Source organism: Mytilus californianus, unplaced genomic scaffold, assembly GCF_021869535.1.
Source record: "Mytilus californianus isolate M0D057914Y unplaced genomic scaffold, xbMytCali1.0.p SCAF_4, whole genome shotgun sequence".
In the NCBI taxonomy this organism is placed as follows: Eukaryota; Metazoa; Mollusca; class Bivalvia; order Mytilida; family Mytilidae; genus Mytilus; species Mytilus californianus.
The window spans coordinates 85,954,505-85,973,712 of record NW_026262690.1 but is presented as its reverse complement, the minus strand read 5'-3'; the positions used below and the strand labels follow the sequence as shown (position 1 = coordinate 85,973,712).

The 19,208-nt window shown below is 33.2% G+C and overlaps 1 protein-coding gene and 1 long non-coding RNA gene across 2 annotated transcripts; one reads left to right on the top strand and one right to left on the bottom strand.

Moving 5' to 3' along the window:
• The first annotated feature begins 2,251 nt into the window (after positions 1 to 2,251).
• On the top strand, positions 2,252 to 4,317 carry LOC127737018 (uncharacterized). The gene is made up of 4 exons (XR_007999263.1): positions 2,252 to 2,381; positions 2,865 to 2,962; positions 3,406 to 3,505; positions 4,208 to 4,317. It is a non-coding gene; the product is annotated as an uncharacterized LOC127737018 (long non-coding RNA).
• Positions 4,318 to 11,816: 7,499 nt separating this feature from the next.
• Positions 11,817 to 16,891, bottom strand: LOC127737017 (uncharacterized). Its single transcript, XM_052247568.1, has 4 exons — positions 16,711 to 16,891; positions 14,458 to 14,633; positions 12,997 to 13,116; positions 11,817 to 12,095 (listed from the first exon to the last, which is right to left on the bottom strand). Exons 1-4 carry the CDS (start codon positions 16,790 to 16,792, stop codon positions 12,042 to 12,044), a joined length of 432 nt encoding a protein of 143 aa, XP_052103528.1. The 5' UTR covers positions 16,793 to 16,891; the 3' UTR covers positions 11,817 to 12,041.
• Between the last annotated feature and the right edge of the window lie 2,317 nt (positions 16,892 to 19,208).

Here is a 19,208-nt window from a genome sequence, read left to right as displayed (position 1 = left end):
TTAGAATTTAATTGTATAGAATGACTTTTATATTTTTTCTGTCTATTCGAAATAACATAAAAAATGTGGTGCACACTTTTGAATAAAACGCTTCGCGGGTTATTCATAGTGCACCACATTTTTTATGTTATTTCTTCATAGACAAAAAAAATATTACAGTCATTCCTTAAATATATATAGTTAAAACCCAAAATCATGTCGGGTAATGATGGGTATTATGAATTTCGTATCTTCTCCAATTTGATGTAATGTCAATACAAAATATAGAACAAAACAATTATGGAATATTTTGCGAAATGGAATTAGCAGATATGTTTTCTCATCAAAAAGAATTATGGAACGGATATTTAGCATTATCGTTGTCAGTCTGAATCTGCCCCTGACAAGGTTATATTATTATGATTATGTGATGTCTCCAATATTGAACAAGACTTTGAAGGCCGTACCTTGACCTATAATGGTTTACTTTTATAAATTGTAACTTAGATGGAGAGTTGTCTCATTGGCACTCATACCACATCTTCCTATATCTATGTATGTACAAAATGAAAAACACATTTGTATTATTTAAGTTATTAGTATGCTTGCACTATATATGTACATCTCTCTTACTAGATGATATGTGTTTTGCCTCTAAATATTGAATACTAGACATACAATGTACATGTATACATTTTTTTATAAGATAGTATGGAACAACCAAGTACCTTGGTATTTTTATTTTGTAAGTGTGTTGTTATTTTATAATATAGGAGAGGAAGGCAGAAACAGACCAGATTTGTTGGACAGAGCATTAAACAGCAGTGGAACATTGACGAGGATGCAGACCATAAGGAATGGTATAAAGGAACAGGTGTGTCGTTACTTTAAGGGACAGATGGAAACTTGAATGCAGTCTATAAAGTGTTGCATGACGGAGATAATGATGTTTATGAAATTGGCCATTTAGTTGAAGATTATCATTCTGGTTCTCTACAATTCTGTGACTTATAATACATACTAGGTATGTACATCTTTATCTCACCATAATTGAATCAGGGTGAGCTATTTCCTTCACATCCTGTTTGTAGCACATCATTCGTAAACTTTCTTAAGGGAGTATAATTGTTTAAGCCTAAAAGCGCCAATTATAAAGTAATGAAAAATCTAGAGATACCCCTTTACATAAAAAATTTCGTCATATATCTTGAAAAACTAGCGCATGAATTTTTAATATTTGGATAATTATAACAGATGGTTTAAAATAAAGTAGCCTTTTTTCTTCAGCATAAAATGCTCGACAAAATTCTTTATTATACCAAAACCCCTTATATATTTCATTGCCGACTAAAGGTAAAATATTAAAATATTATTGTTTTTTGGTCAATTTCTGCAAAATGATCATGATGATAGATTATGAAATAGGTAAGCAATTCCGGCTTCTTCATACCTGTAGTTGTATATGCACATTACATAATGGAGGGGGTATATCCTCCTGATGTTATTCTCGTTCTCTTTTAAAAAAAAAGACATATTGCTCACATCAAGTGTTTTTACTATGCCCCACTGTTTGGATTAGGGAGATTTATGTTTTACCTTTGTCCGTCTGTCTGTACCACACTTTGTAGGTCCTGAAATTGGTTTCTTCTCTTTAACTTTAGTTTGTTTGAACCAAATATTATGAAAATAATACACAAATTGTGACAATGCGTATTACCATAAAACACAGATCAAGTTTGACTTTTAGCAGTATCCAAGGAACAGTTTTGAAGTAAGTCAGGGGGTGGGGGGGGGGGGGGGGGGGTGGCATCCGTATCCTTCAGACACATTCTTATTTCATTTTTTTTAGTACGTATGGTCATAAAAAATTCTGGCAGCCAGATTTAATTCATTCTTTCATAATGTTTTTCTAGTTTTAAATTACCAGTCAATTATATTATGAAATTAAATATTTGATACCGGTATTTGTTTCTATCATTTAGGCAATACATAAAAGAAGATAGCATGGTAAAAATTTCCATACATGTATATTATACAATGTAAATTTTGTCTCATCAAATTGCAATTTGAATGTTTCAAATAAACTACAACATGTATTTTTATTAATGCAATGCAATTATTTCATATTTTTCAATATTTTTTTAAGGTTGTACTGAGTATAATTCCTTGTAAGATGGATTTGGAATTACCTATCTGTTTTAAACTGAAATTGAAATTAGTGTATGATGAACGGTGTTACATTTGATGGACACTTAGATGATGTGATAGACATTGTAACCAAACTACTATTATTGTACCACAACCATTTTCACCTTATTATTGACCGAAGAATTTCATTTACAGTTTATGACCAATGATCTGCATTACAATATGAAAAAAATCGATCATTGTACACATTTCAGGTATGTTGAAATAAAGCTTATTTTATTGTATTAAAGAAAAAATACAAGCTGCAAATTACACAAACACCATTTAAAATGTGAACAAATATTGCTTTCATGGAGTTATTTCCCTTTCTACATGCTACTTTTGGGTAATCATTTCCAGCTACAGAGTTATGATCCTTGACAGTTGGACAATCATGTCCATAGGCAAATTCAAAACATCAAAAGGAAATCATCTACATGTTGCATCACATACATGATTGTAGTAGGTACTGTGCCATTCAGCTTGTTGTGAATTACAGGTATGAAAAAGAACGGAAATGGCACGATGACATCACCAACTAACTAAATTCAATACAAAAAGAAACCGAGAGCTAATCATGTTCATGCTTTATATAAATTTCATATTATTTTTTTTATAAGGACTAGTGTCTACCTTGTAATGTGTAATTTGTACTTTATGGCCATGAGGTATGACTGTTTTTATTTATTATTTTTTAGCTGACATGTTGTTTCCTGCTTTTTAATATGATGTTGTTTGTCCGAGAGGAAGTGGCTGTGAACAATTATAGATATTGTAAAAAGGTAACAGTGAAATAGTAAGTTAATAATCTTTTCAGATCCCATTATTTTACAATGATTAGCTATGTAGTTATAGAGTTTGTTAAATGATAATAAAGGTTACTTTCAATATGTGTAGGCAAAGAACAAATCTTGATATTGGCAAAATTTAGCTGACAAAGTCACATGTTTCCTGCTTTTCAATATGATGTTGACATAAAGACTGTTGATTATGCTTGGTAATGATGTATAAAGATACCCAAAGCAAGTACCATATGTTGAAGAGGTGATCTTGTAGCTCACATAAAGGGATCAAAAGTATATGTTCTATTGAAGTTCATGTGGTTAACTCTCAATTTCTTTTTGTATAGCATTTTTGGAGTTGGCGATGTTTTTGTGCCATTGACCCATATCTGTTTTTATGTATATATATATTAAAACTTTTTTGTTTGCAAAGCTGAATAGTCTTTGAAACTTTCAGGAATTTACCAAAGCTGGAATTCTGAGATAAAAAAAAATCCTTTCTTGATGGCACATGTTGGAGACAATACATCACTTATAGATACTCTGCCCAGAACTAGGTAAATATACAATGTATTAAAAATAGAACGCAAACCTGTGAATTATATAACTTCAGCCATTTGGAACCTGTTTTTGTGCTGTTAGCATAAAACATGAGCTTCAAAACCTTGAAGCAAATAAAAAAAGGTCATACAAAACCATATGATGAACTATTTCTTCAATCTAACTTAAAATGTTGAAATGCATGAAGAGACCAAGGGTGGGCATACGGCAGTACTGATGAAGACAATAACAAAATCCCTCAACTGTATCTTTCTTTATAGGTAAAAAGTTTGTAAAGCTGTAATTAATATAATGTGCCCATGGTAACAAAGGTTATTTTGATTCTGTAAAGATGGTGTGTTATATGTTATCACCTCTCCCCCCTTTTTTTTCAAAAGGCTGATTTAAAATTTCAAAAACACTGAAGCTTTTGAAATATCTGTATCAAAATAAACATGTTTACATCAATGTTTGTATAGTGTATTAATTTTATTTCTAATACTTTATACTAATTTATAATAGTTTTCACAATATGGCCCTCCATACTTTTCACATAAAAGTAGTTCCTAATCAAAATTTAATATGGCCGACTATTTTTTTTTTATATAAAAGACAAGTTTTAATGGCCAAACATGCTTTTATGGTTGCATTTTATTCAAAATAAACAAATGCTTGCACTAGAAATCCCTATCCTCTATAGTTTTAATCATATTTTTCAGAATTTTGTGTACATGGAAATGCTGTGGATTTCTTCAAAATGTGCCTCTATTCTTCATGACTTATTAGACTTATATACATGCTGAAGTGTTTAATTTTGTTATATAGATATAGGAAGATGTGGTATGAGTGCCAATGAGACAACTCTCCATCCAAGTTACAATTTATAAAAGTAAACCATTATAGGTTAAGGTACGGCCTTCAACACGGAGCATTGGCTCACACCGAACAGCAAGCTATAAAGGGCCCCAAAAAATACTAGTGTAAAACCATTCAAACGGGAAAACCAACGGTCTAATCTAAAGAGAAACGAGAAACACGTATGAACAACATAAACAGAAGACAACTACTGTACACCAGATTCCTGACTTAGGACAGGTGCAAACATTTGCAGCGGGATTAAACGTTTTAATGGTACCAAACCTTCTCCCTTTTCTGAAACAATAGTATAACATCACTACATAGAAAGACACACTATAAAATATCAATTGGAAGGCTTAACTCAATCACGTAAATTAATACACAATGAACGAATAAATTTGACCTGTGACACCTGAATGCAAATACACAGTTAATAAAAATTATAAGGGATAAATAATTAAAGTCAAAAGTAAATAAACAGGTTTAAACAAAGTTAAAGTATGATATCACTGTGAAATGTCAAACAATTTTTAGAAAATCATCACTTTTGAAGAAACCTGCGTCATTTTACACACAGGTAAATGAAAATAATTTTGTTTGTAAGTATACTTCTTCTTCTGTGTGTATAAAATCTTCCGTTTAGGAATATGACGAAATTTCTTTAATATCAATAAAACTAATCTAACACTTGGTACATTTGGGGTGAATATCAACAATAAAACTATACAATTAGAGCAAGATAAAACTTTCTGTACATGTGCAAGAACCGTATTCTACACACCACAAGGAAGATTTTGATATATGATATGGTAATCTTTATTCCTCAAATAATTAGTAAATTGACAATTAAGTTTAACTGAAAGAGGTAGGGCCATTTTTACGTGAGTTTTTTTTCATTTGATTAGCTAGGTAAAACATGTTTTTAGATAGCCCGATAGATATACTAATTATAGTATATGAAAACTCATCACGATTCACGATTTTTTTGTCAATCACGATTCACAGAAAATAAATTTCCATGATCACGGATCACGAAAATATAAAAAGAGTATCCCCAATCAATCTCGATAATAGAGATTCAGAAGCTGGTTGTTTGTGTTGTAGATTGGTTCAATTAAGCTACAATCAAATACATTATTGGCTCATTACTTGTTTACGTGTTGAATTCTCCCAGGTTCTAAATTAAATCGTTAAAAACAGTCACATTCTGACTTCTTGTATTGTATCATATAATATTTCATAGAAGTGTTTTACTGGCGTAAAATACCACGGAACCACGTCTGTGTTTTATCTTGAGGCTAAACTCAGAAACTATATAGTATATATATTTATTTTGTCAAAAAAATTTACTGCTGAGCCTGCCGATTGATTGTTCTCTCACTCCTGCTGGTTGTCCCTTGAAGAAAACTAAGACATTCTGGGGTGTCAATAGCATTGTCCGTTTCTTCAGTGTCGTCCACATCTGATTCTGAATCATATTCAGAAATTTGATCGTAGTCCTTGTTACCTTCTTCAGATATTGAAGGAAATGTGATTTGATTTGTTCACTTGTGGCACTGTAAGTTGCATTTTTGTACATATTAAGTGGTAATGTGTCAGTGTTGTACATTGTCGTTTGCTGTCGTACTGATCTTTGTCGAACACACTTTCCAAAGTCCTGGGCCCACTCACGCATTTCTCGTTTCTGGTCTTTTGACAGCAGGGCTTTTGGTTTCAAGTGCTCCATAGCACTCAGGGACGACAATGGCATGTCATTTTCAGGAATAGGGTAATAAGAGGAGGGATGCGTAAAGTAGAAGGCAGCCCACAGAACTCACCTTTTTATTCCCTCATACACCGTATTGCTTAAGTTCCGGGCATGTTCTAACATTGTTAGTAATGGAACTCTTTATTTCCGTAATGGAAAAAAATCACGAGAACGAAATATATGTCTCAATCACGAAGAACGAACATAAAACTCCAATGAGAACGATTCACGAACAATGCTTTCATCACGAATCACGAAAAATAAATCTGTAGAATAACGGATCACGATAGCGAAAATGCGCCGATCACGAAGAACGAAAATAACCCATCAGGCCCCTCACTATTGTGGTTTTTTTTTTGTTTATCAAAATCAACATTGATTTTGTTTGTAAATGCCCCTGAGGAGCATTAACATATGAATTATCAACTAATAGATATTCAAAATTAGTTTTGTATTAAAAAAAACATTGCGCTTCAGTTACCGTGTTAATGTTGGTAGGTGATTTGTAGTGTACTTGTATTTCACAACTTTGTTTAACTTAAAACTAACAAAATATTAAACAAGAATGTGTCCATAGTACACGGATGCCCCACTCGTACTATCATTTTCTATGTTCAGTGAACTATGAAATTGGGATAAAAACTGTAATTTAGCATTAAAATGAGAAAGATCATATCATAGCGATCATGTGTACTAAGTTTCAAGTTGGTTGGACTTCCAATTCATCAAAAACTACCTTGACCAAAAACTTTTACCTGAAACGGGCAGACGGATGAACGAAGAGACAGACGGACGGACAAACGAACGAACGGACGCACAGACCGAAAACTGAATGCCCCTAAGTGGCGCCTAAAAAGGGGGTTAAATATAAATACAAGAACCATTTAATAATCTAATTATCTGATATAAATCAGCTAATTTAATTCAAGAAGCCAAAAAATATCGGATTCATTTAACTGGGATGTTGTTTTCCTCAATCTGGATGTATCCATATCTATACACTGTTCCAGCTTTTAAGGTTTACCGTCTATATGAACCGGACAACAGCTTACACCAGTTGGTACTAGAACACATGTAATCTGGTCTTTTCTGCATGACATTGTATCAAATGGATCGACCCTATGTTGTGATACAGAGTCAACACTTTCATGATGTTTTACCTACACTCACGATTGGTAGTGTAATTGATTTTTTCTGTGGTGTTGTTTAATTTTCTGATGACTTAGGTTCCGGTGTAGGGACGGTGGTACAATATAACAATGCAAGTACTAGTATCTTCACAGTTGGTGGATTGGCGATAAAACTACTGTCTGCATTTGTTACATATCATACCATTTTCTAAAAAGTTCTTGTTCCAGATTTAGAAAAAAATATTTTTGTTGTTTTAAAATTTTTCTGCTATGGCCTTGTTTGTTATGTGTATAACACACACAACATTTGGGCTTCATTGCTATAATTTTTATAATCAATTCTCGTTTTTTTGGTTATGTACAAGCACCTACTTTAGTGTGACTCTTGGAATTAAACAAACATCCGAAAAAATGTGATAGAAACATAACATTTTAATATTTCAACATAAAAAATGAGAAAAAGTAGCGTGAGATTTGAACCCCATCTTAAAACAATCAATTATTTACAGTTTTAAGCGCTACCGATGGAGCGTATTTGACTTTCATCCTTTTTTGGAGGTTAAATTAACTATTTTCCAGACATAACATAATACATAAAAATCGAGATATTGACCAAAAAACATTTTTATTTCATGTTTTTATCGTAAATTTTATTCTTTCGGCACTTTTTGAAATTGGTCCTTCTGTGAAAAAATTTCAGGGGAAATTGGCCCTACCTCTTTGACTTTAGCTGAACCTTAACCTCACCATGTGTACAAAGACTGCAATAGTATTTATAATTTTCAATTCGGCGTTGATTTACAAGTTGTTGTTTTTTTAAGTCTGATATTATTGCTTGAATATGAATATAATGCAACAATTCGCCTATTAACGACAATGAATATGGGAAGCAGAATAAAGGAAGAAGTTACCACAGGTTATCTGTTAAACAAATCAATCGTGTGTCCGATTCACACTTTGTTCGTAGTGATCGTTTTATGTTATATAAGAAAATAAGAGAGTTTTTTTAGCAAAAGGAAATCGAGAGACAAAATTATGATTCGGCAACATTAAAAAAAAAACCAACAAAAAAGACCAAGGAACATCAATACACAAATAAACGAAAAAAAGAGCGACACGACCTTGCAGAAAAAAAAGAAGAAAAAATGGTGGAATATTCAGGTGGTACCGTTTTGGTAAACAATAACAGTCTCTTGAAAATTCCGATGAACAACAAAATAATTTAAAATGATTGCACGGTTTTATTTCTTCATTTGTTTATATTAATTATATATTTGAAATAAAATCGACTGCGGTGCACTCGATATGGTTCAATGTGAACCCGTCATCCCGCTAACATGTTTAACCCCGCCACATTTTGTATGTATGTGCCTGTCCCATGTCAGGAGCCTGTAATTCAGTGGTTGTCGTTTGTTTATGTGTTACATATTTGTTTTTCGTTCGTTTTTTGAACATAAACTAGGCCGTTAGTTTTCTTGTTTGAATTGTTTTACATTGTCATTTCGGGTCTTTTTATAGCGGACTGTGCGGTATGGGCTTTGCTCATTGTTGAAGGCCGTACGGTGACCTATAGTTGTTAATTTCTGTGTTATTTGGTCTCTTGTTGAGAGTTGTCTCATTGGCAATCATACCACATCTTCTTTTTTATATTCACGTTTTTCTTTTTTTTTTCATTCACCTAGTAAGAGATAAAAACCCAAGAAGAAACATGAAACTAATAGGAAAAGACTACATTTTGAATTTAATAAATATAAAACTTGCCATTATTAGCTGCTATAACTGTATCCTCTTTGTAATCCACACTGACATCGAATATATCTGAATATTCAATTAATTTGATTGTAATCCAAAGTTTGAAACAACACATTTACTGATAACGACATCACTCTCTTCGTTTTTTGCATTAAGAATGTACTTTCATCGTCTTTATCCATTTTGAAACCCAAAACGCATGTAAAGGTATTCAAGGAAATTATTTAGAGTAGTCCTTGCTCACGCAAAAATCATGATACGCATACGCCGTGTCTTTATCTTCATGTAGCAATACATGTTGTTTACCTTCAGCTGTACTTTCTTTTTGTCTATTGTTTAAGTTGAGCTACTGTTTAAAGGGGCCAACATGTAGCATAAATCTTAATGTAAAGAAAATTTATTCACAAAACAATTTTCACACTTGATGAAAATAAATCTTACCAAAAGTTTGTATTTTCCTGCATTTTTTTCACCTTTTTAACGTGTTAAACAATGTTTCAAGTAAGATATAAGCCTCTAACAGTCCATTCTGTAAAATATTTTACAGAACGGACTGTTATCGGCTTATATCCTTTACGGAATAACTGTTTCAAATATGACTACGGATTTGCACTTCACTGAATGGCTTTTCGTTACCATAATCCTGTCCTTATCTTTTTTGTTTGTGCAATTACCAAAAGCGACTTTTTACCGGAATTTTACAACATATGCAACATGGAGGGTGCTACATGTAAAGAAAGACTACTTACAAATGTACCCTGCTGAGCACCTGAATTTACCCCAGGATTTAAGATCATTATGAAGTTTTGTTATTGGTGTTGTCCTCTCGTCTTCTTTTGTTTTTTGCCATGATATTGTCTCTTTTTATTATAATACCCCCATGGTATCTTTTCTCTCTCTTTTTTATTGTATCTGAGTTACAATTTCGTTTAATTCGAATAAAAAAATACCTGGTCAAGAAATGAGTTTTCAAGTACATTTAATTTGGTTTATAAAAATAAAGAGATGTGGTATGATTGCCAATGAGACAACTATCCACCAAAGTTCAAATGAAGTGGATGTAAGCAATTTTAGCCTTCAACAATTAGAAAAAAACCCATACCGTGTATAGTCGGCTATATAAGGACCCGACATGAAACAATTTAATTGAAAAAAATAACTAACTAATTTATAACAAAACAATTTACGAAAAACAAGTATGACAGACATGAACCAACGACAACCACTGAGCTACAGGCTCCTGACAGGCACATGAATATTGTGGCGGGGTTGAACATGTTTGTAAGCGCTCCACCCTCCCCTAACCTCGGGCAATGATGTAACAGTACAACATAAGAACAAACTATAAAAATCAGTTGAAAAAGGCTTAATTCATCGGATCGATACAAAGCAGATATGGTTGGGTTGTTGTCTTATTGACGTCTACTCACATATCTAACTGCATAGAATATCACGATGATGTCATAATGACGTTTATTCACATATATTAATGCATTGAATATCCCAATGATGACTTAATGACGTCTGTTCACATATCTTAATGCATGATAGAATATCCCAATGATGTCTTATTGACGTATACTTACATATCTTAATGGATAGAATATCCCAATGATGACGTATTGACGTATACTCGCATATCTGAATGCATAGAATATCCCAATGATGACTTATTGACGTATACTCACATATCTGAATGCATAGAATATCCCAATGATGACTTATTGACGTCTACTCACATATCTGAATGCATAGAATATCCCAATGATTACTTATTGACGTATACTCGCATATCTGAATGCATAGAATATCCCAATGATGTCTTATTGACGTCTACTCACATATCTGAATGCATAGAATATCCCAATGATGACTTATTGACGTATACTCGCATATCTGAATGCAAGAACATCCCAATGATGTCTTATTGACGTCTACTCACATATCTGAATGCATAGAATATCCCAATGATGACTTATTGACGTATACTAACATATCTGAATGCATAGAATGTCCCAATGATGTCTTATTGACGTCTACTCACATATCTGAATGCATAGAATATCCCAATGATGACTTATTGACGTATACTCGCATGTTTGAATGCATAGAATATCCCAATGATGTCTTATTGACGTCTACTTACATATCTGAATGCATAGAATATCCCAATGATGACTTATTGACGTATACTCGCATATCTGAATGCAAGAATATCCCAATGATGTCTTATTGACGTCTACTCACATCTCTGAATGCATAGAATATCCCAATGATGACTTATTGACGTATACTAACATGTCTGAATGCATAGAATATCCCAATGATGTCTTATTGACGTCTACACACATATCTGAATGCATAGAATATCCCAATGATGGCTTATTGACGTACACTCACATATCTGAATGCATAGAATATCCCAATAATATCATCTTTATACATGTATGTAATTAAAAATGAAATCATGAAAAAAAGGTATGAAGTTTGCATTTTCACAACAACCAACCGTCCTAACTCTGGTGTCGTAGTACCTTGTTTTTTCAATGAGATGTACTTCATAACAACGCTTGTGTGGTTCATATCCTTATCATTGTTTTTAATTAGTGGCCCAAAGATTTTCTTTCAGAACGACTTACTGACAATTTTGCTGCAAGTTATTGTCCACCATTTAATAGTTATTAAAGAGAGAGAAAAAATGTTGCGTTATTTAAGATTTATATACCTTCATATTGAGTTTGCACATGAAAGACGCAAAAATTAGTTAGAAATCATAAGTCAAGGTTTTTTTTAATAAACAAATAGGGGTATTGGATGTATTGCAAAAAAGAATTACACGAAGGAGTGGGAACCTTGGTTCTTTTTTTAATAATTTATCAATCTATCACCGGCAACCTAAATTACTTTTATTTTATACTCGTTTGATTGTCTTTCTACATGTTTAATTGAACTCTTTTAAGCCATTGCATTGTAGGTAAGATTTCATCATATCAATAAACGTTGAGGAGTTCGAAATACACTTCATTGTAATGGCGGTTCTTCACTGTATCAATTCCAAGTCTGATTTTATTTCACTCTTTTCATCTTGTATGCCATAGATTTACCCTTTGAATGTATAGTCTGCAAAATATGTTATGAATATTTTACACAAAGAACTTTTACACAAAGCGTACAATAGATATAAATGAATGTCAAATTAAAGATTTGAAAATTAACAAATAGAAAGAAACAAAGACCAAAGCAAAATGAATGAAAACAAAAACTTATATTAAACAAATCATTTAGCTGTAAGATGTATATTACGAATGCTCTATTTTCAAATTTCTTTGTAACTTAAATGTTACTTGTTTGTGTGATTGCATTCGACCAATCTGTGCCATCACATGATTTTTACTGACGAATGATATCGAAAAAGCATTGTCAATGACCGACTTTCAGCAAATAACAGACGATACAATTATGTTGCAGACAACCAAACCAAAACACCTTGTCGTTTGATAAATAATCCCTTCGTAAATTTTACGGACGCCATAACGAGTTGGTTGACCGTTATGGAATGTCCGTTTCACAGATGATAGCTGATATGTTCCAAAATTTCGTACCTATAATCCCGTCCCCTTTTCCCCAAATGTGACTTACCAAATGAGACTTATTAACTGGTTTGTACTAACATGAGCAATACAACGGGTGCCACATGTGGAGCAGGATCTTCTTACCCTTCCGGAGCACCTTAGATCACCCCCAATTTTTTTGGTGGGGTTCGTGATGCTCAGTCTTTAGTTTTCTATGTCGTGATATGTGTATTATTGTTTGTCTGTTTGTCTTTTTCTTTTTTAGCCATAGCGTTGTCAGTTTATTTTTTTAGCCATAGCGTTGTCAGTTTATTTTCGACTTATGAGTTTGAATGTCCCTTTGGTATCTCTCGCCTCTCTCTTGAAAAGGTACGAACACCAATTTTTTAAACTATGTAAAATGAATTAACATACAATGTATTGTTTATTTAAATAGTTGATTTACTTACTACAGTCATACTATCACCCGTTATTTGACGGACTATTTTATAACTTCTCCAGTCACCGTCTTCCATATTACTTTGTTCATTTTCGTGTACCTCGGAGTCGTTTTTAACTTCTAAAACAACCTAATAAAACAAAGAATAACGCGGCAAAATGACTATTTATAAAGTAATTGCTTGGTCATTACAACACCAAAAATTAGACGAAGACAAATAAAAAACGAACGGAAGGGAAACCATTTTCATTATACTATCTTTTTTTAACGAACCCAGCGTAGGTTTCAAATTGGATTGTGTCTGTTCAATGTAATTGTGGATGCCAAAATGGTCATACTATGCGGATTGGGGTTTACTCATTGCTGAAGGCCGTATGGGGACATATATTTGTTAATTTATGTGTCATTTTGGTCTTTTGTGGAGAGTTGTCTCATCGGCAATCATACCACATCTTCTTATTTTTATATTTACATCAGGGTTAGTTACTCGTGCTGTGTGGATGCAGTAGAATGTGTCCCCGTGCCTATAGTATATTCCCTTATATTTTCCAGTTATGTTTTTTTGCTTGTGAGAGAGCTGTCTACATATTCCATTATATATATGTTCTATTTCTTTTGCTGTATTTTATCCCTGCTCCCTTCTATGTCATATCGGGGCCTTTTATAGCTGACTTTGCGGTATGGGTTTTACTCTTTGCTGAAGGCCGTACGGTGACCTATAGTTGTTAAGTTCTGTGTCATTTTGGTCTCTTGTGGAGAGTTGTCTCATTGGCAATTATACCACATCTTCTTATTTTTATATAGTATTGTATGCATGGCATGTTTTCATTCTAATAAAAAAACGTATTCTAAACAATAGAGAAAGGCATCATCCGGAAATATATTCTTTCAATTGCAGGAAGGTTTCAAATAAAAAAGGTTCACTTAATCTCGCTCTTATGGATTACAGCTGGAAACATTTTAATCTTTAACATGATTTATCTTCAATCGGCGTCGGAAATAATAAGTTCAAAACATTTAATTGAAAGAACAGCAATAAAAGTTTACACATGTGTCACCTAATTTTCCAAAATTACGCGAAAAAAAACGTCAATTTTCCCACTCAAAATTATGTTATCGAAGGCAAGAGAAACAATTTCTATTTTACCGTCAAACTTGCTGGTAATGGTATACACACAGAAAAAGAAGTCTTTGAAACTGGTGAAATCAGAAAAATGGTGCAGATGTGATCAAAGAATACCTCAAGAAATTAAAAAAAATCACAATCATCATCATTCCCTCAATCATCAGTGCTAATGGAATTAAACACCTTCTACATTATGTTCTAATTCAAATAATTTCTGGAGTTTCTATAGCAAATATAGTCTTTTTCATATCTATTTGTACCCGTGGGTGAAGCGGAAAATAAAATAAAAGTAACTATAGATATGCCACAAGACTAAAAATGAATGGTTGCCGCTTCTGTATTTACCTTGATATCGGAGCCGTCCAGGTTTTTATCAGCGAATTCCTTTCCTACTTCAATAACATGTGTCTTTTCCCCTTCTAAGTTTGAATTGGAGTGGGTAATAGTCCAAACATTTCCTTTGACATCAAATTTGCTTGTTGTGCAGGCGTCCCTATAACTTTCTTTTGCTTCTTTCAATCCTTTAAACAGAACAAAACTTATCTGAGAAAACTTCTATCTAAGGAGAGGGTGGAGGTAGTTTAACACCTTGATTTTAGGAGATAACAGTTTAAATCAGAAATAAGTTTTTAAGAGTCAGTTTCATCAAAGCAGTCATGTGAAAGGAACATAAACTAATATGTGTTACGTATAACCTAAGAATAGACTAAGGTGTTTCCTTTAAAATAAGAAAAACACTTTATAAATTGGTGCGTCCAGAGGGCTTTTCTGAATTTACTTCAATCAGGACCGCTCAAACCAAGAAAACTGAAAACCAAGAATGTATATAAAATCCTGAATAAGTTAGGAGCTTTATAACCAACACAGACATTAAAAGAATTCAGGTCAACACTTTAAATCTACAAATGCTTCCGAAGATTGCATAAAGGATAGAAGGGTCGATATATTTTTGTTTCTTTACCAGTGCACTAACGCGGTGTGACGTCTTCAAAAACGTGTCGGCGACAACATGACAGGCAATAAAATCCGGTTTTCGTTTTCTTTTATATTTTTTTCTTCCAAAAACATGATGAAGAAACATCCAATTTCCCGTAAATTGGTAACATGATGGGCATTCGATTTCCCATAAATTGGTATTCTAATGGGTATACGATTTCCCGTTAATTGGTATTCTGTTGGGCATATGATTTCCCGTAAATTGGTACCCTGATGGGCATACGTTTTCCAGTAAAAAGGTATCCTAATGGGCATACGATTTCCAGTAAATTGGTATCCTGATTGGCATACGATTTCCCGTCAATTGGTATTCCGATGGCCGTACGATTTCCCGGAAATTGGTTTATCTGATGACCGAAAAGTGTGGAGATAAATATTAAAACAAACATGCATCGATTACTTTCGGGAGCTCAGTAGGTACATGTAGCAGCTGCCTCATTTCAGTGTTACTATAATTCAACTTGTAGGAATTTCTAAAAGGTGTGTTTACACAATAAGCTTTCATAGTAATATTCCACAAAGCGAATCATTCGAATCAGTATAAGATTCATCTTAAAAATATGTGTAACAACGAAAATAAAGAATTAGTGCAAACCGAGAAACTTCAAGTGTGATTGAATGAACTTTCGCATATTACGGTCAAAGGTCAAAACTTGGAAATTCCCCAACTAGCATATTATATACTATTCATATAAAAACAAATTAAAAAAAAAGTCAAAAACTTAATTCATGTCCGACTTTGTTGAACGTTTTCAATGAAACATATTTAAATCTTAAACATGGAAAAATGGGTCGAATTCCTCCTCAAATACCACCTTGTTCTTTTCTCTTCTTTTCTCTTCCTCTATTCACCTATCTACAGCGTCCATGTATCCGCAATTTTTGTTTGGACCTACGGATTCTGGTAATAATTGACAATCATGATAAAACCACTAACTGAGCGTATCTTACAATGCTATACTTAGCGATTACAGTCTTTGTTGTACAGTGAAATATAAGTAAGAAATACCAAACTCTAAATTTTTAGTACTATTAGAAAACTAAACGGGACAATAGATTTATTCATTTTAATGTCACAAACAGCAAAAATTCAATTAGATGAATAAATACACACCCTCCCACAAAAAACATAATAAATCAGAAAAAAAAATACACCCACCAAAACACAATTAATGAAATGTCAACGAAGAAAAAGATTATTATAACTGCTAAATTTCAATCACATATTTTATCTACCGTTTAAACTGATTGAATGCATATATAGACGTGTGATTTAATTTTGAACACCTGTATAAACGTCATTGACTAAGATTAGAACAATGTAGGGATCAGTACTATAAGTGACCGATCTATTACAAAGAAAATACTGAAGAATTATCGAAGTTAAACTCCAAGAATTAGAAAAAAATTATACGTATTATTATCTTTTTTTTTTTTCGTGCATTTGTAAGATTATCAGTATGTTAAAAATAGACCATTCCATAATACTTTCAATTACCTTGATTTTACTTAGACCTTTTAAACTTTGTATTTATTTAGTATGTTAAAAAAAGATGGTAAATAATAATATGATTATTATGTTAATAGTATAGAGAGACCTACCCATGAGATCCATGAACTCGTCGTATCTCTCCCATCCATCCTTGCTGCCATCATGAAACCACGTGCCATTAAAGTTAGCCATATTTGATTTCTTTTCGAAATTTTATTGATTGAATATCATACATGTACACTCACAATGCAGTTTTAAATTCGACATCGACCCTGTTTTTAAACCTGGATTTATAATTTAACATTCTATACAATGTTAGGGCTTGTTTCTATATACATAATAAATTGATATTGTATGCGATAAATGTAAACTGAAGGTGAGCGCTCAGTAATGACATACAGGTAAATTGGCTATTTGACGTTAACCTAACAAATGCCTTTATCCACTCTTGTCATGGTCATCCTGAATTTAGTTATTTACTTTCATTTTGTATATTTTCCATATTGTCTCAGGTCAATAAACTCCTCATAGATACCAGGATTAAATTTGTGTACGCCAGACGCGCTTTTCGTCTAAACTCAGTATCCTAACATTATTAAAGAAAATTACTATCTATAATTTCACAAAATATGAACAAGTCTTCCCTAATGGGAGGGATTGTGCTTGATTTTCATATGATGAAGACATAATCTTTCAATCAGTTTAATCGAGGCCTGAAGCTGGCATATCAGTAACTGCTAGTCAGGGGCGTAGCTAGGCCGATATGATGTGTACTCAATGCCGGAGGAGAAAGTCAAACGGCAGGGGTCTGGGGCCCGTTAAAGCCCCCAGAAGCTCTGAGGGAAATGGTACAAAATCCTGCATTCTCGCAATTTTCTGGGACTTAAAATGACCTTACGAAAATTTTAATTTCATGAGAAACAAGTCAACTTTGAAAATTTTTTTTTTTTAAATATTAATTAGAGAAAAACAAACAAGTACTGTTGGCTTAGGAATTTGGATTTTCTAATGTGTAGTGGGTTGAACTTGATTAAATTAAATTAAAAATAATATTCGTTACTAGTTAGTTAAGAGAGTCTAGGTTAAAAGGGTGGTATTTGCACGGAAAGAACGTTGAATACAAAGAAGGAATAACAATTTCACGGTGAACGTGAAATAATTTCGTCAATGAACGTGATAAAAAAGTACTATAACGAACGCATATCATAGGTTGGAAACCTTAAGTGGCAAGTATATAATATATACGTTTGAAGTCCCGAAATCTACATAAGGAAAATCATCAAATTATTTCTGATTTCTTTTTATTAACTTACAAAACGACAGTTTTTAATATTACCTAGCACGGAAAGCAAGCACTTTAAATCTCGAAGCATGGAAATAAGCACTTTTAATCTCGAAGCACGTATAATTAAGTTGGGGAACACTTTGAACGAGGCACCCGTCTTGCATAACCGAACGTAAAAATAAAAAAAAGTTAAAATACGTTGATCGTCAGTTAAAAAAAAAAACGGCAAACACGATGCACGAAAATTACCCTTTACCACCCCCATTAAACTGAAGTCTGACTAGGCTGATTACACAATCTGTTATGACGACCGGTATGTAATTAAGACTATCCATACCCCAGAGTAAAATCATGAGAATGAATCGTTGTCCATGGTCTCTTTAGAACGTCATATTTTAATTCGTCAGTTATTTTGAAATCTTCAGAAAAGATGTCAGGATTTGGAAAGAAGGCGTATAATTGTCTTCTGCAGGACACCTCGAGGACCATTTTAATTGTTTGCATCAGCAACATAATCATGATGCTGGTTCCGTAAATGAAAAGTACTTTTGGAACGGAATATAGCTACAAAGTGATTATTAACATGTTTATATAATAGTTTTTAATTTAATTTATTACTTTAGTTTTATTCTTACTAGATTTACCATATTTTTATTTTTGTAAAAGTTTCGAAATGTACGCAACTGCGTTTTTGCGTACGGGTTGCTACGCGCCTGCTAGTAGTCCTTTTTATGTATCATTGTCATTTTGCTTAGTTTCTTTTGTTACCTATTCTGCCATCGGACTCGGAATTCTTTTAAACTAAGTTTTACTATGCGTATTGCTGTGTGTTTGTTTTTTCTACATTGGCTAGAGGTATTAAGGGTGGATGGGGGGGGGGGGGGGGTGTATGTTGAGATCTCACAAAACATGTTTAATCCCGCCGCATTTTTGCGCATGTCCCAAGTCAGGAGCATCTGGCCTTTGTTAGTCTTGTATGATTTTTAATTTTAGTTCATTTACATGTGTTGGACTTTAGTATGACGTCCTAACTGAACTAGTACACATTTTTGTTTAGGGGCCAGCTGAAGCAGGCCTCCGGGTGCGGGATTTTCTCGCTGTGTTGAAGACCCACTGGTGGGCTTCGTCTGTATTCTGCACTTTGGTCGGGTTGTTGTCTCTTTGACACATTCCCCATTTCCATTCTTAATTTTATTTTTATAGCTCTATATACGGCATTGGTTTTGCTCATTGTAGAGGCCTTATAACCTGTACTTGTTCACATACTTGTCATTGTGTCTTTAGTAGACGGCTTTATCGTTGCAATCATACTTCATTTCTTTT

Bases quoted from the DNA above. Each gene is read 5' to 3' on its own strand.
- LOC127737017 (XM_052247568.1), bottom strand. From the start codon at position 16,792: ATGGCTAACTTTAATGGCACGTGGTTTCATGATGGCAGCAAGGATGGA. The intron at 14,634-16,710 runs GTAGGTCTCTCT...TTCTGTTTAAAG, and splicing joins CGAGTTCATGGATCTCATGG to GATTGAAAGAAGCAAAAGAA. The intron at 13,117-14,457 runs GTAAATACAGAA...TTGTTTTATTAG, and splicing joins TGGACGGCTCCGATATCAAG to GTTGTTTTAGAAGTTAAAAA.